We start from the raw sequence: 22,396 nt of genomic DNA, 5'->3' as shown, positions 1-22,396 counted from the left end.
ACTGTATTCCTTGTGGAAATTAAAAATTATGAGCTAAATCTACAGGTTATTGGAAAAAAAAATATTTTTTCATTTTCACGGCCCAATTCTAATAAAATCTATAATACACCTGAGGGCTCAAAATGCTCACTACACCTCTAATTTAATTACTTCAGGGGTGTAGTCTCCAAATTGGGATCACACCTGGAGAATTTCTACTGTACTAGTACTTCAGGGGCTCTGCAGATACGACATGGCCCCCAGAAACCAATTCAGCAAAATCTGCGCTGCAAAATCCAAATGGTGCTCTGTCCCTTCTGAGCCCTGCCGTGGGTCCAAACAGCAGTTTATTACCACATATGGGGTTATGACTTAATCAGGAGAAATTGCTTTACAAATTTTGAGGTGTTTTTTCTCCTTTATTCCTTATAAAAATTAGAAAATTCTGTTTTTTTCCTGAAAAAAAAGTCTCTTTTCATCTTCACAGACTAATTCCAATAAATTCAGCAAAAAATCTGTGGGGTCAAAATGCTAACTATACCACTAGAAAAATTCCTTGAGGGGTATATTTTCCAAAATGGGGTCACTTTTGGGGGGTTTCCACTGTTTAGGTCCCTCCAGGGCGTTGCAAACGTGACACGGCATCGAAAACCATTCCAGTAAAATCAGAGCTCCAAAATCCAAATGGCGCTCCTTCCCTTCTGAGCCCTGCTGTGGGTCCAAACAGCAGTTTATGACCACATATTGGGTATTTCCGTAATCGGGAGAAATTGCTTTACAAATGTCGGGGTGCTTTTTCTCCTTTATTCCTTGCAAAAATTAAAAATTTCTATGTTTTTCCAGAAAAAAAGTAGATTTTCATTTTCACAAACTAACTCCAATAAATATAGCAAAATATTTGTGGGGTCAAAATGCTAACTATACCCCTAGATAAATTCCCTGAGGGGTGTAGTTTAAAAAATGGGGTCACTTTTGGGGTGTTTCCACTGTTTAGGCACCACAAGACCTCTTCAAACCTGACATGGTGTCTAAAATATATTCTAAAAAAAGGAGGCCCCAAAATCCTCTAGGTGCTCCTTTGCTTCGGAGGCTGGTGTTTCAGTCCATTAGCACACTAGGGCCACGTGTGGGATATTTCTAAAAACTGCAGAATCTGGGTAATAAATATTGAGTTGCATTTCTCAGGTAATACCTTCTGTGGTACAGAAAAAAATGTATTATAAATGAAAAAAAAATGACATTTGAACATTTCAGCTCTACTTTCCTTCAATTCCTGTAAATACCTAAAGGGTTGAAACACTTTCTGAATGCTGTTTTGAATACTTTGAGGGGTGCAGTTTTCAAAATGGGGTGTTTTATGGGGGTTTCTAATTTATAGCGACCTCAAAACCCCTTCAGAACTGAACTCGTCCCTGAAAAAAATAGCCTTTTGAAATTTTCTTAAAATGTGAGAAATTGCTGCTAAAGTTCTAAGACTTGTAACGTCCTAGAAAAATAAAAGGATGTTCAAAAAACGATGCAAATATAAAGTAGACATATGGGAAATGTTAATTAGTAACTATTTAGTGTGGTATTACTATCTGTTTTACAAGCAGATACATTTCAAATTGGAAAAATCATAATTTCTTCAAATTTCTCTAAATTTTGGTGTTTTTCACAAATAAGCAATGAATTTATCGACCAAATTTTTTCACTAACATAAAGTACAATATGTCACGAGAAAACAATCTCAGAATCAATTGGATAGGTAAAAGCATTCCCAAGTTATTACCACATAAAGTGACACATGTCAGATTTGAAAAAATGGGTCTGGTCCTCAAGGCCAAAATGAGCTGGGTACTCAAGGGGCTAAAGAAGGGCATAGACAGTTTTTCCATTTAGAAATTTTGTACGATTCTTTGCAACCACCCTTGGACAACCTAAAGAAAGCATTATAAAGGGGCTGTCTGGTTTAGAAAATGAAAAGTGTCTCTTAGGCCTTATTCACACGCGTATTGCGCGCGCAAAAAGCGCTGCGTTTTGTGCGCCTAGCTGTTCCGTGTGACATCAGTATTTGGTGCGTGCCTGCGTGATTTTCGCGCATATGGCATCGTTATGACACTCTGTTTTTATGTTTACAAACCTAAAAGCAGGAGGTGCTTTTATTTTTTCATTCATTTATTTTACAACTGTAGTGCGAATCACGCTCGGCACACGGAAGTGCTTCCGTGTGCCCTGCACGATTTTCACGCACCCATTGACTTCAATCATGGGAAAAACGGTATAGGACATGTCGTGAGTTTTACGCAGTGGACTGATGTCCCCATTGCTTAACATAGGTCCGTGCGACGCGCGTGATTTTCACGCGCGTATCACGGACATAAAAGACGTTCGTGTGAATAAGGCCTTAGTGAGTTCTAACTTAATTCTAACTTAATTGATCGGGTCTCCTGTTGAGGACCCTCATCCACTAATAGATGGGATCGCCTGTTGAGGACCCCCATTCAGTAACAAGAGTGAAGAATGCCTGCACAGAACATATCTCACTCTGGAGGACCCAGCATGTCCATGAAATACACAGACAGCCCATTTTAGTGGACACTGTGTAACGCTTAATTCCCCCTGTGGTGGCGCTGCAGGGGAATTGAACACTTGCTGCCAGATTTCCTGTCATTGAACAGTCTATCACTAGGGGTCTCAGCAGCAGGACATCCAATGATCAGCTTATCATCAGCAGACCCTTCTAACAAAATAAATTGACCATAGCGGACATCCCCTTTAATTAATAGATCTTGTATGTAAAGTGTCTTTTTATATATGGAAGTAGAGCTGAATTGCTCTGTAATATTTAGTCTTTCCAGCAGCTTTGCAGCAAAATTCTAACTTTAGGGTGTGGTAATATTACAATAAGTTGTGCTGCGGCCCTGAAAAAAAAGGTTGGAGGAACTCCCAAAGAAAGTAAAATATCTTTCTGTGAAATACTTTTATTTGACTACAATTTTAGAATTGAATAAACTTCTTCAAAAGGTTAACATCTAGGAAGTAGCAAATATCTTTTTTTTTAATTATTACTATCGTAGGTAAAATATTGTACTTTGGGAGTTAGATGAAAACACAAACATGTCAATGGATAAACTTTACCAATGGTGGCTATTACACGCCACATTGGTGAACAGGCTTGGCTTTAAACGTGTCTAATGAAAAGCTTGTGGTGGTAATGGCTGGACAGTAAGTTCTTGGTTTGGCCTGAAAACAACTCTAGACTCCTTAGATATCTCAGTTGTAGTTTTGGTTTGATCTTTGGTACCTCAACAGCGTACTGGTTGCCTCTTGGTATTGTGAGGACTTTTGTGTCCTTGTTGGTGGTTGCTATATTTCAGACACCTAGCAGCTCTAATGGGTCCTCAAAAGTTTTTGGTTATATGCCTAGATCTTAGGGTCATAGCTCTAGTAGAATTAGCAGTCACACCCAGGCCCTGGTGTCTGAGCGGGCTCGAGGCCCCTCTACCACATCAGAAGACGCCAGTGTTATAAATGACATATAGTAGGTGAGGGCCCTGTTACAAATTTTGCATTGGGGCCCAGGAGCTTCAAGTCATGCCTCTGCTGGAACGTCCTCTGACTCCATTATTAAATATTGTGTGGAGGTGATTTTACATAAAACCTGTGCTCATTGCACTACTGAAATTAAAAGTTTTATGTACTTGAGTTCTTGGTTTTGATTTGGGCCATTTGCTTGGGATTAAAAGAAACTATAAATCCAGAATTCAAGTGTGATATTTTAGATTTTTTGATAGGAAAAAAACAAGACAGGTTTACATATTTGTCATGGGCAATTGATAAATTATGTGATTTTATAGATGTTGTTGTTCCTAAGAATTTACTTAGTAGCACTGGATGTGTTTCAGGGGCTAGGCGTCATGTATGTCTTTTGGTCTGAGCCAAGTCTTCTCCGTCTTGTCTTAGGAGATCAGTTTAGTATTCAACATAGTATTTGCCTGGCACATAATTTTGACAGATGTCTTATGCAGGATGTGTCACATCAAGAATGTTGATTTTGACGTAAACCGATAGCCAGAAATGTTTTCGGCACCACAGGACCAACATTATTATGACTCAAACACTGAAGGAAACATGGTCTGAAGGTAATATATAATAAATGAAATGGGAGAATGCTAGCTGATAAAAAATAGTCCCCAAAAAAATGTGCATATACAGTACAATGATGCATGAGGGAAAATATTGATTTATGTTTAAAGACTTGTATTGGAGGACAGCTTCGTTGCACTTTCTAGCAACAAGTCAGGTAGCAGGGTTCTAGCTGTTAATTAAAAAGAATTTTGCAATATATGCATATAGGGAGCAAAACTGAATTTGTCATTTAAAAGGTTTGTCCAGAATCGGAAAACGGGTCAGCGCAATCTCTATCCATGGGGTACATCTGGTAATACAGAACCGTCCTATTCAAATAAATGGGGCTGAACTGAAATATCAGACACAGCCCATGGACAAACTTGGTGCTGTTTTTGAATTATTTTTCTCATCCTAGACAACTCCCTTTTTTTTTTTTTTTTTTAATGCTTACTGTGTTAATAGAGATAATGTTGTGAGATAGGCCTCATGCAGATAGCCGTATTCTGAATTTGTGATATACGGACCGTATTATGGCCCTGTGTGACTCCATTTTGATGAAGGGGCACATGAAGGTTTTTACTGCATGAATTTGTGAGAAAAAAAAATGACATTCTATATGGAAGGCACCATACAGAGGCACATTATGTGCTTATGGCTCCATGATCACGTCATCGCTGCATCACTGAAAACAATGAACGGTGGGGAGAAACGGAGCAACTGCGCTGGAACGCTGGGTAATCGTATGGTGAGTATTGGCTCTTTTATTGTTTTATGGCATCCCCCCCCCCCTTTTTCAAAACTTAGAAAACCCCTTTAACTCCTTCTAAAACAGAGCTCCAAATCCTTTGCATAAACATAGGGGCATATTTATTAAGCACTCTATGTCAGATTTTTGGTGTAGAAAAGTCACAATTTGCGAAAAAAGTTTTTTTTGTGTACAAATTTTACAACTTGTCTTTTTACGCTGCCTTCGCGACTTTTCCGAAAAAAAGGGTAAAATGCCAACAATACGGATTTCCTTTACTTGTAATGTAGGATCCGTGAACAGGAAACTTGCTGCACTCTAGACAGAGGCTGACGTACAACCCATTAGCGCATCATGACTGCCAGTGTCTGTAGTCCATTGACAGAATAAAGCTCTCCAAATAGGGGTAAAACAAAGTTCTATCATATCTCCCATCCCTTGCCTTTCTCCCATCGCTTGGTTGGACTTGATGGACATATGTCTTTTTTCAACCGCACTGACTATGTAACTAAATGCTCCTAATGGCCAATATTAACATTGTATCATCTGCACTTTTCCATCATTTTCTGAGTGGTTCCAAACAAGAGCTAGAAGATGAATAAAAATATATGCTAAAAAAATATTTGTGTAAATCATAGATTAGATGTTGTGATTGGACAATAAATGGCACATGCAGAGACTATAAAACAAAAAATTGACACGGCGGAAAATCTGTGGACAGATATTATCTATTTTCCATAGAACATTTAATGGTTGAGTTATGTCCTGATGTAATAATGTATCGCTCACCATGGAGACACAGAAGCATCTGTTTCCTGTAATCGTGGCATCTCTGAGGTGACTGTCTGGAAGCCATGTCATGATTTGTAAATAGCAGCCACCGCTACCACTGGGGAGTCTCTTGGATCACAGGGAGGGTTGCTGTGGAGATGACTTGTGATGATGCAGCCGGGATGATGATTTTTTTTTTTAACTTACAAATATTCTCTGCATTGAGATTTCTTATGTGAACTACAATAATTTCACTCTCAATATGTTAGAGTTACTGACACAGATTATTATGAGCTGATTATTTCTCTAGCATTCTATTTTCATTCATAAAAAGTCATTGGGCTTACTGTACCCTTTAAATTTGACCTATAGTATCAATCTAAATTAAAAGTCATGCAAAATTGTAAACACATATACATTGCATTACTTACCATATACAGACCCTGATTTACAGCCTGTATTATATTCCAGAGCTGCATTCACTGCTCTATTGGTTGCTATTGGAATCTGTCAACGAGTTTGTTGACAGACATGTCCCGAGCAGCTTAGGTCCTATAATGCAGAGGGACAGTTAGTTTCTACTTCATCAGAATATTGAACAGAGGGCTGGTGTAATGACTTCACCCAGAATGCATATTATTAAACCAGCTCTGTGCCAACATTGAGACAGTAAGAAATGCTTGGAGATTCCAGTTCTGAAGCCAACGGAATTGTGAATGCTGCTCTGGACTATAATACAGGCTGTAAATTAAAATCAATACAAGATAATGGAATGTAATTACAATGTTGCTCAGACTTTTATAGAGGTTAAAGAGATTATCTAATAAAGATTTTACTTTTATAAATTGAAGCTGATTGCTGTTGGTCCAGCGCCAGAAAGCTTTATTAGTCGATGAGCTGTTATCACTTGGGGAAGCTACCAAATGTATGGCCAACACATAGATGGGTCATGTCTGTAAGGATTTAAACCCAGAAACTTCTGTATCCCAGGCTGTAGATCTATTCATTGAGCTACTGGTGATGCAGGACAGCTCCACTGCTAAATCTATCGTCTAGGTTCTCCTGATTCTTGCCTCTAATAATTCATTGCCTTGATTACCTGATTGGCCTCACAACTTTGTCTTCTTATATAAGGCTGAAACTTGTACTTCCTTCTTGCTAGACTATTGATCTTCCTGCCTTAGGGTATGTTCACACGGCAGCGTCCGTTACGGCTGAAATTACAGGGCTGTTTTCAGGAGAAATAAAACAGCTCCGTAATTTCAGCCGTCATGGCATGTTGAGGTGCTTTTTCGCTGCGTCAATTACGGACGTAAATGGAGCTGTTTTTCCATGGAGTCAATGGAAAACGGCTCCATTTAACGTCTGAAGAAATGACAGGCACTTCTTTGACGCGGGCGTCTATTTACGCCCCGCCTTTTGACAGCGGGGCGTAAAAAAAATGACCGTCGGAACAGAACATCAAAAGACCCATTCAAATGAATAGGCAGATGTTTGCCGACGCTATTGAGCCGCATTTTCGGATGTAAATCGAGGTGTAAAACGCCCGAATTACGTCCGTAAATAAGCCGTGTGAACATACCCTTACTCTACAAACTGTTGCTGCTTATTTGTGTACCGATCTTGGACTGTTACTTGAATACTCTTAGGGTGAGGACACACTGTATTCTTTCTGGAACCCACAGGGAATCTCGCCCCAAAAACACCCCAAATGGTGGTGCAGATTTTTGGGTAGAATTTCCATTGTGGAAACAGTGCTAGAAAAAAAAAAGGTTAATACTTACCCTTGGGCATTGACTAATGACGCGTCCCTCTGTTCTCCGTTCAGCTCGGTCTTCTAGGATGACGCTGCAGTCCATGTGACCGCTGCAGCCTGTGATTGACTGCAGCAGTCACATGGTTTGAAACATCATCCCAGGAGGCTGGCCTGGACGGAGAACAGAGGAACGCGTCACTATGACAATTCCCGGGGGTAAGTATTAACCTTTTTGTTATTTTTAAACCAAAAACAAAGGTTTTTTTTTTTTTTTTTCTGATTTGCGTTTTTTGCATCAGAATCACAGCTTGTGTTGCAAAAATCGCAACATTTGCTATTTGTTGCAGGTTTTACCTCCCGATTGAATTTAATGGGAAAAACCTGCAACAAAAGAGCAGCGATTCCACAACAAATTGACATGCTTCGGATTAAAAAATTGCACTGCAGGTCAATTTATGAGCAGTTTCTCCACAGAGTGTTTCTGCAGTAAGTGGATGAGATTTAAAATCTCATCCATTCTGCTGCTACTGTAATACACTGCGGATTTTCCGCAATTATATTAGTTGCGGAGAATTCACAGTGTTTACCTATCCAAGTTGGGCCTTATCTCAAAATACATTAAACTAAGTGTAGCCAAATAAACATATTAACAAACCTATAAAGGCTACCACTCCACAATGATATCATATCAAAACCATGTTGTAAAGGATCTGCCAGACACAACTTCTGTGTCGACGCCCATAGGTAATCAGTCTGCACCTGCTTCTATGTCTGTGAGACTGACTCCATCTTCCACCGCTCAGGATGGCAGGCTTAGGAGTGGGAGAGCCTATCACAGCCTGGCCAGACGGAGCTAGCTCCCGCCCTCTGTTTATTTATACCTGCCTTTCCTGTTCCTCCTTTGCTTGTGATTCTTCTCTGTTGGTTTCCTGGCCCTGCTGCAGCTTCTTGAACTACTGATCCTCTGCTTGTGATTGACCTTGGCTTTTCTGACCACTCTTCTGCTTTGCGTTTTTGTACCTCGCTCATCTCCTGGTTTGACTCGGCTCGTTCACCTCGCTTGTTGCTCACGGTGTTCCCGTGGGCAACTTCCCCATTTCCCTGGCTTCTTTGTACCCTTGTCTGTTTGTCTGTCATGCACCTATTGAGTGTAGGGACCGTCGCCCAGTTGTACCCCGCCGCCTAGGGCGGGTCGTTGCAAGTAGGCAGGGACTTAGTGGCGGGTAGATTAGGGCTCACTTGTCTGTTTCCCTACCCCGACATTACACATGTATTCTTTATTTGGATAATGCATATTAAAACATCAATAATTAATGAAAAGTAAGGGAATATCACACACAATGGGGCAGATTTATTAATACTGTGTAAGTTTTAGACAGCGTAAAATGCGCTAAATTTATCAAAGTGGTGCATTCTGTATGATAAATATGGCGCATCTTGCAAGACATACTAGACTTTTCTCTTCCATATACCATCTATTAGTTGGCTTAGCTTGCTCCAGTTTTTTGCGCCACAATTTTGCCACATTTTTGGCGTACGGTGTCGCATTTTAAGCCAAGCCCCTTTCCAATAGATGATGGCTCCTTCCCGATAAGCCACGCTTCCATGTTGAGCGTGTCTGGAAAAAATGGCTAAACCAGTTAATAAATGTGGCGCACAGAATTCTGCCACATTCTGAATACTAAATCTGTCCCAATCAATGTAGTGTCCATTTGGTCATGTACAGTGAAGGAAATAAGTATTTGATCCCTTGCTGATTTTGTAAGTTTGCCCACTGTCAAAGACATGAACAGTCTAGAATTTTTAGGCTAGGTTAATTTTACCAGTGAGAGATAGATTATATTTAAAAAAAAAAAAAGAAAATCACTTAGTCAAAATTATATATATTTATTTGCATGGTGCACAGAGAAATAAGTATTTGATCCCCTACCAACCATTAAGAGTTCAGCCTCCTCCAGACCAGTTACACGCTCCAAATCAACTTGGTGCCTGCATTAAAGACAGCTGTCTTATATGGTCACCTGTATAAAAGACTCCTGTCCACAGACTCCATTAATCAGCCTGACTCTAACCTCTACAACATGGGCAAGACCAAAGAGCTTTCTAAGGATGTCAGGGACAAGATCATAGACCTGCACAAGGCTGGAATGGGCTACAAAACCATAAGTAAGACGCTGGGTGAGAAGGAGACAACTGTTGGTGCAATAGTAAGAAAATGGAAGACATACAAAATGACTGTCAATCGACATCGATCTGGGGCTCCATGCAAAATCTCACCTCGTGGGGTATCCTTGGTCCTGAGGAAGGTGAGAGCTCAGCCGAAAACTACACGGGGGGAACTTGTTAATGATCTCAAGGCAGCTGGGACCACAGTCACCAAGAAAACCATTGGTAACACATTACGCCGTAATGGATTAAAATCCTGCAGTGCCCGCAAGGTCTCCCTGCTCAAGAAGGCATATGTACTGGCCCGTCTGAAGTTTGCAAATGAACATCTGGATGATTCTGAGAGTGATTGGGAGAAGGTGCTGTGGTCAGATGAGACTAAAATTGAGCTCTTTGACATTAACTCTACTCGCCGTGTTTGGAGGAAGAGAAATGCTGCCTATGACCCAAAGAACACTGTCCCCACTGTCAAGCATGAAGGTGGAAACATTATGTTTTGGGGGTGTTTCTCTGCTAAGGGCACAGGACTACTTCACCGCATCAATGGGAGAATGGATGGAGCCATGTACCGTCAAATCCTGAGTGACAACCTCCTTCCCTCCACCAGGACATTAAAAATGGCTCGTGGCTGGGTCTCCAGCACGACAATGACCCGAAACATACAGCCAAGGCAACAAAGGAGTGGCTCAAAAAAAAGCACATTAAGGTCATGGAGTGGCCTAGCCAGTCTCCAGACCTTAATCCCATCGAAAACTTATGGAGGGAGCTGAAGATCCGAGTTGCCAAGCGACAGCCTCGAAATCTTAATGATTTACAGATGATCTGCAAAGAGGAGTGGGCCAAAATTCCATCTAACATGTGTGCAAACCTCATCATCAACTACACAAAACGTCTGACTGCTGTGCTTGCCAACAAGGGTTTTGCCACCAAGTATTAAGTCTTGTTTTCCAAAGGGATCAAATACTTATTTCTCTGTGCACAATGCAAATAAATATATATAATTTTGACAATGTGATTTTCTTTTTTTTTTTTTTATATAATCTATCTCTCACTGGTAAAATTAATCTAGCCTAAAAATTCTACACTGTTCATGTCTTTGACAGTGGGCAAACTTACAAAATCAGCAAGGGATCAAATACTTATTTCCTTCACTGTATATAGATACCCAATATAAAAACACATAAAGGTTGATCATTATAAAGTGCAAAAGGTAGTAAATAGTACATAAATGCAAAGTTATATTGCTAAAGTGTTAAAGGATCTTCCTTACTATGATAGATATACCAAGCTATTAAATCAATACATAAAAATGTAACAGAAGGCATACAAACCTAGTAGGCTACCTCTTACCAATCTTCTTAAAGTTCATACATGGAATTTGTAGGAACGGGAAGGTAACAAACTGCAATAATGATAACAACAGTATTTTGAAAAAATCCCAATATATAAAGCTACAGTATATGAACAATTTGGGGATTTTCAGGCTAGCGTCGTTTGAACCTCTATGTTACTATGTGATGAAGGGATTAAACAACTGGCTCAATCTGTCTCCATTAATTTTAATTTTAATAAAAACATAGGGAAAACTGATGAGAAATGCATCCGTTGTCCAATCCCTTCCACACAAATTAACACATACAGGTTCAAGAGACGCTAGTGTAAGGGCTCATGAACATAGATTTATGATGGTGCCCTACAACCTCGAAGTTATAATAAAGTACCCATAGCAGACTATGGTACATACGGTACCACTTAAACCATATGGCGGCAAACACGGTGCCTGTAAGGCTGGGTTCACATGACCTATTTTCAGGTGTAAACGAGGCGTATTATGCTTCGATTTACGCCTGAAAATACGGCTCCAATACGTCGGCAAACATCTGCCCATTCATTTGAATTGGTTTGCCGACGTACTGTGCCGACGACCTGTAATTTACACGTCGTCGTTTGACAGCTGTCAAACGACGACGCGTAAAATGACTGCCTCGGCAAAGAAGTGCAGGACACTTCTTTGGACGTAATTTGAGCAGTTTTTCATTGAATTCAATGAAGAACAGCTCTAAATTACGACCGTCAATGACGCCTCGCAAAATGCGAGTACGAGCAAATACGTCTGAAATTACGGAGCTGTTTTCTCCTGAAAACAGCTCCGTAATTTCAGACGTAAATGCAGTTTACGTGTGCACATATCCTAAGAGTGTGAGGGGGATTTCCTCAACCCCCTAAGAGGACTTTAGCACGTATATTGTATATTTGTATATATACCAGAGGTATGTTTATTTATGCACCGTGCCTTTATGTGCTGTGATTTCATCCCCTAGGTGACGTTCCACTGGAGGAGTGGGCTCCTGTGTTCTATTTATGTTGTGCTACTATTGTGTTTATTGCACTATAGCGTTACTTTTCAATTTCCGGGATGTATGGCCCAGACACTATCCTGGCTAAATTTCTGCTGTGCTAGAACAGTGCCAGGACGTTGCAGTGTGCCTGCGCTGCGTCTTGCCGCTGGGGGCAGCACCAGTTCTATGAAACGGCTGCTGTTCCTGCCAATGTTAATCACTATTCGAGTGGAAGAGTGGAGAAAACTAGCTGTGAAGTGAGCTGCTGGCAGTGAAGTGAGAATTTGCTGTGGGTGTGAATAGGGTCCTGGAGCATCTCCATGAGTGTGCAAGTGTCGTTTGAGCTGCGCAGGAACCCCCCAACATGTGCCAGCGTGCAACAACTCGGCAGACCACTTGTAGTCTAGCTGGCCTGAAATTGTGAGACCACCCCCTGCATCAAGGAATGACGCCTTTTGTGCTGTCCAAAATTGCGAATGCCAGCCATCATCTACCTGCTCAGTCATGTTGTACCAAGTGACTGTACTTCTTGCTGTGGCCAAGTAAATTTAAATTGCCGCAAAATCTCCTGGTATCCTTTCCATCCTTGCCTTGACTCCCCTACAGGGGCGATGCTCCACCCGGGCTTCAACCTTACATGCCTAGCTAGCCCTGTACAGCGATGTAGCCTTATTCATGCACAGTTAGACCGTTGTGCTTTGTAGAGAGAGACCTGACAATTAATTTGGCATGTTGCAGATGAGTAACTTAATTTTTTTTTTCTTTACTGTCGGAAACCCATAATATAAATATGTCTATATCATCTTCATATTCAGCTTTTTTTAAATCTTTGTACTACAGAAAATATATGATCTTGACCTATATAACTACATCTACTAACTGTCTCATGTGTTTTCCAGTAAGAGCTTGTCTATGTTCAGGTGAAAATCCATTTTATATTCAACAATTCAATTTCTTTCCACAGCTCAACAATGAACCAGGAGCGTAGATCTGCCGAATATGCATCTGAGCAGACAACATACACAACGGCCTTGCCGGAGCCCCACCAGAATGGCACGGATATATCAACCAAGCACAATGCCTTCTCCGACATGAAGGACAAATTTATGAATGAACTGAGCAAACTACCAAGTAAGGTTTTGTCTTGGGTACATTTTTCTGCTAGGGAAAGTGACAGCCAAAAATGTTTAGCCTGTGACAGTCGTGGTCCTCCGTGAGCTGTAAGAATCAATGCATCTCCATTTGTCCTGGAGGAGAGATTGTCACATTGAATTGTTACGGCTATATAACTTCAAGGGAAATAACGGTTGTGAGGGAACATTAATCACAAATTCTACACTAGCAACTGTACCAAAAGGTTATTAAAAGGGTATGTAGGTGCGGAAGGCTGAGGTGTTCAATGAATTGGTAACATGGGTAAGTGGAAGCGTAGGCTTGTATTACATCTATCATGAATAGTGCACATCCTATTGACATACTACAGATGTAGCAATCTTTAACTTGATACTTAACACTGTGGTAAGAAACTTTAACTTACGTTATCATGGATTTTCAATGGCTATCTGTTGGCCTTTGTGTTAGGTGATAAGTTATCACGCTGCAGCAAGTTATCAGGGTCAAGTTAAGGATTGCTACATCTGTATGGTAAAACAAAAAAAAAACAGCTTTTCATTTTTATCTTCAATATCTGTGGTCCGCAACTTGTTGCTCCCCAGCTGCGGCAAGACTACAACTCATAGCTTGTTCTGACAGGCTGGGAATAGTAGTTGTATAAAAGCTTAGAGACAGATACTGCTCTATGCTAAGCGTCGGATGCTTGGCTCAGTGAGTAAGATATTCTGCAGATGTATGAAGCCAGACAAGCTTTATGCTTTTAATAATTCATCAATACATTCCAGTTAATATGGCTTCTACTGAGAACTGATTTGAATTATCTCCGTTCATTAACAATTGATGTTGGCGATACACACATGTTCAGGGCCTTGCCATCCTGTTTTATTCACCCTTATTCTCCTTTTTAATAATACATACGAGGTGAAGGTAATATGAGGATTATAATGTCAATGATGGATGCATACTTACTAGAAAGAAAAATGTGAGACGAGAAATGTTGATAAAGATTGTGTCCTACATTTATATTGCACATTTTCTGGAAATTGTACTTACCCAGATAGATGTGGATATATGAGAGATAGATAGATAGATAGATAGATAGATAGATAGATAGATAGATAGATAGATAGATAGATAGATAGATAGATAGATAGATAGATAGATAGATAGATAGATACAGTAGCGTAACTATAGGGGTCGCAGTTGCGAACGGGCCCCTATAGTTACCCCTAAGTAATGGGGGCCCCTAAGTCTGGGGGGCCCCCATTGTCACACAGCGCTGACTGCGTTGATCCCGGTTACGTCAGATACAGTTGAATTCAATGATGGAGCAAAGAGCTGACGGCTCCCTGCTCCAGCGTTCACTGCGCCATGAGCCATGAGAGGCTCGGCGCAGACAGGCGTGATGTATTGACGTCATTGCGCCTGTCTGCGCCGAGTCACTCATAGCACAGGCCAAAGGAGAAGAAGGATCTCCTCCATTGGTCGTGGGAACGGGGATGGGTAAGTAATTATCTAATATATATTTGTCAAGGACATGGTATCCGAGGCACAGTTAGCTCCGCCCACAGCCCGACCTGCAAGAAGCCTGTGAGGAAGGAGATGTGAGTGTTCAGTCTGTCTGTGTGTCTCTGTGTTTGTGTGTGTGTGTGTGTGTGTATAAGTTCCAGTATGTGTGTAAATGTGCCTTTGTGTGTGTGTAATTGTGTGTCTAAGTGCCTATAATGTATCTGTACAGTGGCATAGCCATAGGGGTCGCAACGGTTGCAGACCCAAGCCTGAAGGCCTCATTGCCACACAGCGCTGACTACGCTTCCAAGTATATTTGCGTCCTCAATGGCTCGGCACAGGCAGGTGCGATGTAGTGACGTCATCGCGTCTGTCTGCGCGGAGTCACTCACAGCACAGACCGGAGGAGAAGGATTCTCTACCCGACGGGGATAGGTAAGTAATTATTTTATTATTTTTCTATTAACTACATACATATGGGGGCATTATACTGGGTATGGGAGGGGGGCTCCTATTCTAGCTGCTGAGGGGGCATTATACGGTATGGGGGCAATATACTGTATAGGACAGCTAACGGGGCATTATACTGTATGGGGGCATTATACTGTATGGGACAGCTATGTGGCATTATACTGTATGGGGCAGCTATAGGGGGCATTATACTGTATGGGGCATTATACTGTATGCGGCAGCTATGGAGGACATTATACTGTATGGGGACATTATACTGTATGGGACAGCTATGGGGGGCATTATACTGTATTGGGGGCATTATACTGTATGGGACAGCTATGGGGGCTTTATACTGTATGAGGGCATTATACTGTATGTGGCAGCTATGGGGGGCATTATACTGTGTGGGGCATTATACTGTATGGGACAGCTATGTGGGCATTATACTGTATGGGACATTATATAGTGTATGGCGCAGCTATGGGGCATTATACTGTATGGCACAGCTATGAGGGCATTATAATGTATGGGGGCATTATATTGTATGGAGTGCACTATACTGTATGGGGGCATTATACTTTATGGGGCAGCTATGGGTGGCAATATAATTTGGGGGCAGCTATGTGGGGCATTATACTGTGGGGGCAGCTATGGGGGCATTATACTATGTGGGGGCATCTACAGTGGCATTATACTGTGTGGGCATTATACTGTGTTGGCAGCTATGGGGGGGCATTATACTGCGTGGGGCATTATACTGTGGGGTCAGCTATGGGAAGCATTATACTGTGGAGGCATTCATGGGGTCTGTCAAGCAAGGCGGCTGGGCATAGCCGTGCGCAGGCGTCTGGTGATGTTGGGAAGGGGTAGGGGGGCCAAGCTAAATTATTGCACCGGGGCCCATGAGCCTTTAGCTACGCTCCTGTATCTGTATGTGTATGTATTTCTACATGTGCATCTACTACATTATCTGCACTCAGAGAGTTATCTGTAAAGGATCTGCCAGGCACAGCTTCTTTATCAACGCCCATAGGTAATCAGTCTGCACCTGCTTCTAGGTCTGTGAGACTGACTCCATCTTCCACCACTCAGGATGGCAGGCTTAGGAGTGGGAGAGCCTATCGCAGCCTGGCCAGACGAAGCTAGCTCCCGCCCCCTGTCTATTTATACCTGCCTTTCCTGTTCCTCCTTGCTTGTGAATCTTCTCTGTTGGTTTCCTGGCCCTGCTGCAGCTTCTTGTACTATTTGTCCCTGCTTCGTATTGACCCTGGCTTGTTCACTACTCTCCTGCTCTGCGTTTGGCACCTCGTACTCTCCTGGTTTGACTCGGCTCGTTTACTACTCTTGTTGCTCACGGTGTTGCCGTGGCAAACTGCCCCGTTTCCCTTAGGTTCTGTGTTCCCTTGTCTGTTTGTCTGTCCTTCACTTATTGAGTGTAGGGACCGTGGCCCAGTTGTACCCCGTCGCCTAGGGCGGGTCGTTGCAAGTAGGCAGGGACTGAGTGGCGGGTAGATTAGGGCTCACTTGTCTGTTTCCCTACCCCCATCATTACATATTTTTAGACCCAGCCCTATAGGTAGCCAAAAAGTTGAATCTGGTAAAAACTAACGCCCATCGGGCTTGTCTCGGGTTTAGCCTCCGGGCAGATTCTAGGAAAACCAGATTCTTATGGTCGGTAAGGACCGTTACCTGGTGCCTAGCCCCCTCCAGGAAGTGGCGCCACTCTTCAAATGCCCATTTAATGGCTAAGAGTTCGCGGTTGCCAATATCATAGTTACTCTCAGTGGGCGAAAAATTCCTGGAGAATTGGCACAGGGACGGAGATGGGTGAGGGACCTGGTACCCTGGGACAAGACAGCCCCCACTCCCACCTCGGACGCGACAACCTCCACGATAAACGGCTCCATTTGGTTGTGCTGAACCAGCACCGGGGCCAAGATAAAGCACTTCTTAAGGACCTCAAAAGCCTGGACAGCCTCAGGAGGCCAGTGGAGGAGATCAGCACCTTTGCGAGTGAGATCCGTAAGAGGCTTAGCGATGACCGAGAAGTTAGCAATAAATCTCCTGTAATAATTAGCGAACCCCAGGAAGCACTGTAACGCCTTCAGGGAGGCAGGTTGGACCAAAGGCAGGTATAAATAGACAGAGGGCGGGAGCTAGCTTCGTCTGGCCAGGCTGCGATAGGCTCTCCCACTCCTAAGCCTGCCATCCTGAGTGGTGGAAGATGGAGTAAGTCTCACAGACCTAGAAGCAGGTGCAGACTGATTACCTATGGGCGTTGATAAAGAAGCTGTGCCTGGCAGATCATTTACAGTTATCACTGTGTTATCTGTGGTATTACATAGTACTGCAGGTAACATCTACATTATCTGTACTCAGAGAGTTATCACTGTGTTAGCTGTGTTGTTACATAGGACTGCAGGTATCATCTACATTATCTGTACTCAGAGATTTATCATTGTTTTATCTGTGGTGTTACATAGGACTGCCGGTGACACCTACTACATTATCTTTACTCAGAGTTATCACTGTGTGTAGGGCTGGGCGATTTAAAAAAAAATCTAGATTTTTGTCAACCCTACAGATGATTTTTTATTTTGATTTATGATTTTTTTTATTTTTTGGAGTAATTAAGGAATTACTGTGCATGCAATTCCCTTATCTCCAAAAAGTACCAAGACACAATTATTTTACATAAGAGAATTGCAGGCATAGTTATCCAATAATATATATTGGTTATCAGGATTGTTCCTTAGCCGCTACATGTGATCACGCTCACTTATAAAAGGGACAATGTTGATAATCATCATATATATATTTGGCTTAGAGAATAAAAAGAGCAACTATGAGTGCATAGGAACGCCAGGAACAACGAGAAACCAATTCCCAAAACAAGGCGTTAAGAAGGCAAAACCCTGAAGTCAAGCCTATAATGAAGAACGTCGTTCTCAAAGAGCATTATACTGTGGGGGGTAGCTATGGGGGTATTATACTGGGAGGGGGCAGGAATGGGGGGGTGTTATACTGTGTGGGGGGCAGCTATGGGGAGCATTATACTATATGGGGCAACTATGGGGAGCATTATACAGTGTGGGGGCATTAAACTGTGGGGGCAGCTATGGGGGGCATTATACTGTGAGGGCAGCTATGGAGAGCATTATAGTGTGTGGGGGCATTATACTGTGGGGTCAGCTAATGGGGGCATTATACTGTGTGGAGGCAGCTATAGCAGACATTATACTATGTGGGGGCAGCTATGGGGGGCATTATACTGTGTGGGGGGCAGCTATGGGGAGCGTTATACTGTGTGGGGGTGTTATACTGTGGAAGCAGCTATGGGGGAATTATACTGTGGGGGCATCCATGGGGGCTGGTGGGCATGGTGGCTGGGCATAGGTGCGTGCAGGTGTCTGGTATTGTTGGGGAGGGGTAGGGAGGTCCAAGCTGAAGTCTTGCACCAGGGCCCATTAGTCTTTAGTACGCCCCTAGATAGATAGATAGATAGATAGATAGATAGATAGATAGATAGATAGATAGATAGATAGATAGATAGATAGATAGATAGATAGATAGATAGATAGAGCCCCACCAAGCTGTAAATAGTCCAAACTAATAGAAGACAGCACCTACCTTATTCACCCATGCAATGTTCAATCTATGTCTTAAACTGGCATGAAGATTTCTTCCAGCTACTATATGATCCACCTTGGCAGAGTCTTCCACTCAGACATCTTTGACTCACTGCTTTTGCATCACATGTCCTCCATGACAGCCACAGGCTGCTCCTCATGACGGTCAGATATGCCTCTCTAAGGTTCCAGCGTACTATGTCCCCCCCGGCAGACGCAGATGCCGCCAGGCCAGCCACAATCCGCTACGTATATAAATATATAGATGTCCCCATAACCAGCCACAATGCCCCCAAGAAGTCCATTTAACACCGGCCCCAGAAAGATACAGATACCTACATGCAGCCACAATGCCTCCCAGGAGTACCAGCTACAGCCACCAATGCCCCCTATGACAACCACATTTGCCACTACAGATTCAGCCACAATGCCACCCACAGATTATTTAGCCACAGAGCCATCCGAGAGTTTCAGACACACTTGCCTGTCATGACAGCCACAGATGCCCCACAGATCCAGGCTCGATGCTCTCCCACACATACAGCTACTGTGCCCTATTTCTAACCGGTGGTTGAATATATATTTTTCCAAATGGCAAGAGGGTACTTTTTGTCATTTTTACAAACAATTGCTGCAAAAACAACAGCAAAAACTGGACGTGTGAACACAGCATTAGGAATGAAATGCCTCTATAAACTGTATATATGTGCCTGTAGACAATTCCTGTATTACACCATATCCCTGCTAAATGAGTATTCATGCTATATTGGTATTGATGGATCCAGTTTTACTCACAATAAAAATAAACTACTGCTCAGACAATTTTCCATAAAGCCGGAAGGAAATGATCATACAAAATAATATAAGCACTAACAAAATGGCACTCATTTTACAATAATTCTGCGATGATGCAATTATAGTAACTACAGGAGCTTGTGGAAACAGGCAATTATATTTTCCAGGAATATTATGAAGAAATAATTGTTAAAAGAAGGTTGGTAATAGTTTAATTATAGATAGTGGAGTAAAGGTAAGAAAAATTCTCATATTAATATTTTTCCAAGGTTGCTGCAGAGGAGCAAAGAATAACGATTCCATCATTTCTCAAAATTATCAAGACCACTGACAAGAGAATCAGCAAATTATGAACATGCTAGCTGCTTTGCATAATCAGGCTGTGAATGGTTTGGGCCCCGGGAATGATCCCTTAAGGATGCGGCCTAGTTTGGGCCTTTAGGACGCAACGATTTTTTCATCTCCGCATTCCGCGAGCCATACATTTTTATTTATCTGTCAACGTAGTCGTAAGAGGGGGTTTGGTTATTGTCGGGCGAGTTGTATTTTTAAATGTCACCATTTTGGGGAACCAATAATGTGTCGTATAAATGTAATTTATTTTTTCAGGGGGGTGTAGTAAAAAACAGTAATTCCGTTATTGTTTTTTTTTTTTGTTTACGACGTTCACAGTGCAGAATAAATAACATAATAGCTTTATTCTCTGGGTTGATACGAATATGGCGATAACAAATGTATACCTATTTTTGATGTTTCGCTACTTTTGAACAATAAAAACACTTCTTTTTAAAAAATAATCGCCACATAAGAGCCGTATCATTTTTATTTTTTCCTTGACGTAACTTTGTGATGGCTTATCTTTTGCAGGACTAGTTGAAGTTTTTATTGGCACATTCAATTGTTCACATTTTATTTTGTTTTTTGAGCAAAAACAGCAATACTGGATTCGTGTTTTAGGTTTTTATTTACGGCATTCAACGTGCAGGATAACATTTTATTTTTTACAGTACTGGTTGTTACGGATACGGCATACCAATTATGTGTATTTTGTATTTTTTTCATTTAAACATTGTTCATCCCCTTACAACACATTTTGTAATGGAAATAAATGTTTTTTTCCTTTAGGATTTTCTTCTATTTTTATATAAACTTTTTTAACAGTTTTTATTAGTACCTCCACGGTACTTGAACAACCGATCTCCTGACGGCTTTAACAATACAACGCAATACTTCTGTCCTGGCAACCAATCGGACGGAGCCCCCTCCCTCTGTAAAACCACTTAGGGTTGTGTAAACCTGGCCATCACAGCAGTGTTTCGACTCTATAATACTATTAACGCTCGTCTGCACGATAATCTTCCTGTGTAAAACCCACTTAATTGTGAAAATGGTCCCCTGAAAATAAGCTGATCACAAAGTGTCCCCCAGCTTTGACCCTCAGAGATCAGCTGCAATCTGTGGGGAAATCTAGCAGTAAGGCCTTATTCACACAAACCTATTTCTCATCCATGTGCTGTCTGTGTGGTTTTCTTCATGGAGATTATGTACATTGAGAGAAACTCACTGAATGTCCTTTTGTGGTCCGTTTTTGCAGACCAGACTCGCCCAATAAAGTCTATGGGTGCGTGAAAAAAACTGAAATGCAGATCGAATCCAATAGTAGATCTAAAAGGAAGGGAAAGTATAAAGGAAGGAACAATTGCGTAACAAAAGTGCGACCTGGCCCAGAGGGGAAGGGGCCCACCGCGGATACCCTCAGGCTTTCATATTAGGTGGTCTGTGCCGCTCCTCATACAAGGTCCTGATGCATGGGCAACATCAGGACGTATGCTTTGCAGCACAGGCCAGGTCTAATGTGGCAGCCTGAGGGTATCTGGGCAGGCCGTATACGGACAAGAGAAGATGGAAGAGTGTTGAGTAAAGGCTTTTTTCCTTATTGTTTTATCTGGGGCTGGGGGGGGGAGGTTGATCCGAAAGGTTACGCCCCCGGGAATGACTGAAACTTTTCCTCTTTTGGATACACTTCTAACTTTGGCTAAAATGTGCAGTGCTATAATAGGGTACCCATGGAGGTGCATGGGTCTTAATATTATGTGGAGGCATACCAGAGGTTTTTTTACAGTTGGATTCCATGGCATGCTTCATCAGTTTCCCAGTTCTTCAGTTCAGTTTGCAGATATAGTTGGCATTCAGTAATAAAATATATGGCACACTAATCAGTCATGATCACTTTTTCAACAAAAATATGGCGCACACTTTATCATGCAGCATGTTTTTTTTTACTCAATAATTATCATAACTGATTGAAAAAACTGATGCCTATTTGCATCCGTTCCAGGGTCGGACTGGCCCACCAGAGAACCAGAGAATTCTCCCGTGGGCCCAGGCTTTAACACATTAATGGGCCTTAAATGTCCAGTAGAAGACAACACCATTTGGAGCTCTTTGGAGCCAATCACTTTCCACTAGGATCTATTTCTTATGGGATGATTGACAAATTACCTATTAGACCTTATTGATTATATGTCCTATGTGTACAATGATAACAACAAGGACTATGATGAAATGGAAGGTGGACATGTACATGGTCTATATAGATGGTGGGTGGACCCCTCCTCTGGTGGGTCCAAGGAACCCCAGTCCGACGCTGATCAGTTCCATCCATTTTTTCATCAGCCAATCATACCTATAATGCATTATGTGAAAAAAAAGAAATGTTATGATTGCCCTGATGAGCACTGATGCAATTGATGGATTTTGGCATCAGTTCGAATCCCATAAAAAAAAATTTTTATAAACTTTTAAACCTACTTTGGCCCGTTATTTCTCTATGCTTTTTGGAATAATTTTTTTTTTTCAAAATTGTAAGTTGTCCTTTCATCTGTTCCCACACAGTGCCATAATAGTACTTCACTAGCTGGAGCGCAGTCCGTCAAAAACATGTTTCTCAAAAAAAATGAAACGTTTCTGAAAAGTGTAGATAAAAAATATACACTTATTTGGTATCATCATGGCCGTAACAACCTGT

General features: G+C 41.8%; 1 protein-coding gene across 1 annotated transcript in view; it reads left to right on the top strand.

The window, feature by feature from the left end:
- Positions 1-22,396, top strand: part of SYT5 (synaptotagmin 5) — a 211,523-nt gene that overhangs the window by 132,529 nt on the left and 56,598 nt on the right. Inside the window, exon 2 of the mRNA XM_075839919.1 lies at positions 12,834-13,000. Within this exon, the coding sequence (XP_075696034.1) occupies positions 12,841-13,000 (160 nt within the window). The 5' untranslated portion in view covers positions 12,834-12,840. The remainder of the gene's footprint in view (positions 1-12,833; positions 13,001-22,396) is intronic.

The sequence above is a fragment of the Rhinoderma darwinii genome, chromosome 10, assembly GCF_050947455.1.
Source record: "Rhinoderma darwinii isolate aRhiDar2 chromosome 10, aRhiDar2.hap1, whole genome shotgun sequence".
NCBI classification, from domain to species: domain Eukaryota; kingdom Metazoa; phylum Chordata; class Amphibia; order Anura; family Rhinodermatidae; genus Rhinoderma; species Rhinoderma darwinii.
This window is presented reverse-complemented; position numbering and strand designations above follow the sequence as displayed.